This window comes from Eimeria mitis, genomic scaffold, assembly GCF_000499745.2.
Source record: "Eimeria mitis Houghton genomic scaffold, Emh_scaff9992, whole genome shotgun sequence".
Lineage (NCBI taxonomy): Eukaryota > Apicomplexa > Conoidasida > Eucoccidiorida > Eimeriidae > Eimeria > Eimeria mitis.
In genome coordinates, this window is record NW_013577326.1 from 1 (window position 1) to 582 (window position 582).

The 582-nt window shown below is 56.7% G+C and overlaps 1 protein-coding gene across 1 annotated transcript in view; it reads right to left on the minus strand.

Moving 5' to 3' along the window:
- Positions 1–147: 147 nt before the first annotated feature.
- EMH_0098540 (uncharacterized protein) overlaps positions 148–582 on the minus strand; it is a gene marked incomplete at both ends in the record, with an annotated part of 573 nt that continues 138 nt past the window's right edge. Inside the window, 2 exons of the mRNA XM_013502710.1 lie at positions 148–264; positions 445–580. Of these exons, the coding sequence (XP_013358164.1) occupies positions 148–264; positions 445–580 (253 nt within the window). The remainder of the gene's footprint in view (positions 265–444; positions 581–582) is intronic.

Genomic DNA, 582 nt, shown 5'->3' on the forward strand with positions numbered 1-582 from the left:
TGCTGCTGCTGCCAAGGGGGCCCCTATAACCAGAAAGGGGCCCTAGCTACAGCAGCAAGAGATGATGAGAGATATGAACAACTGCAGCAGCAACTGAATTTGCTGCTGCAGCAGCTGCTGCTGCCCTGGTTGGTGTTGCTGCTGTTGCTACTGTTGCTGTTGCTGCTGTTGCTGCTGCTGCTGCTGCTGCTGCTGTTGCTGCTGCTGCTTCACTTCTTGCCTTCCTGCAGTTCCCTCCTCGCACAAATACACTGCAGCAACAGCCTAAGCTGCAGCAGCAGGAGGTCGTGTTGCTGCTGCAGCAAACCGGAGCAGCAGCAGCAGCAGCAGCAGCAGGAACAGCAGCAGCAGGAACAGCAGCAGCAGCAGCAACACTGCAGCAACAAATGCGCCCTCTCAGCTGTCTGTTGAGCTTTCAGGGGTCTAGAAAATCTATATGAATACTCCAATGAAAAGAAAGGGTTGTGCTGCTGCTGCTGCTGCAGTTGCTGCTGCTGCTGCTGCTACTGCTGCTGCTGCTGCTGCTGCTGCTGCTGCTGCTGCCATGCGTTGGCCGCGCTGCTCCACTCTGCTGCTGCTGCG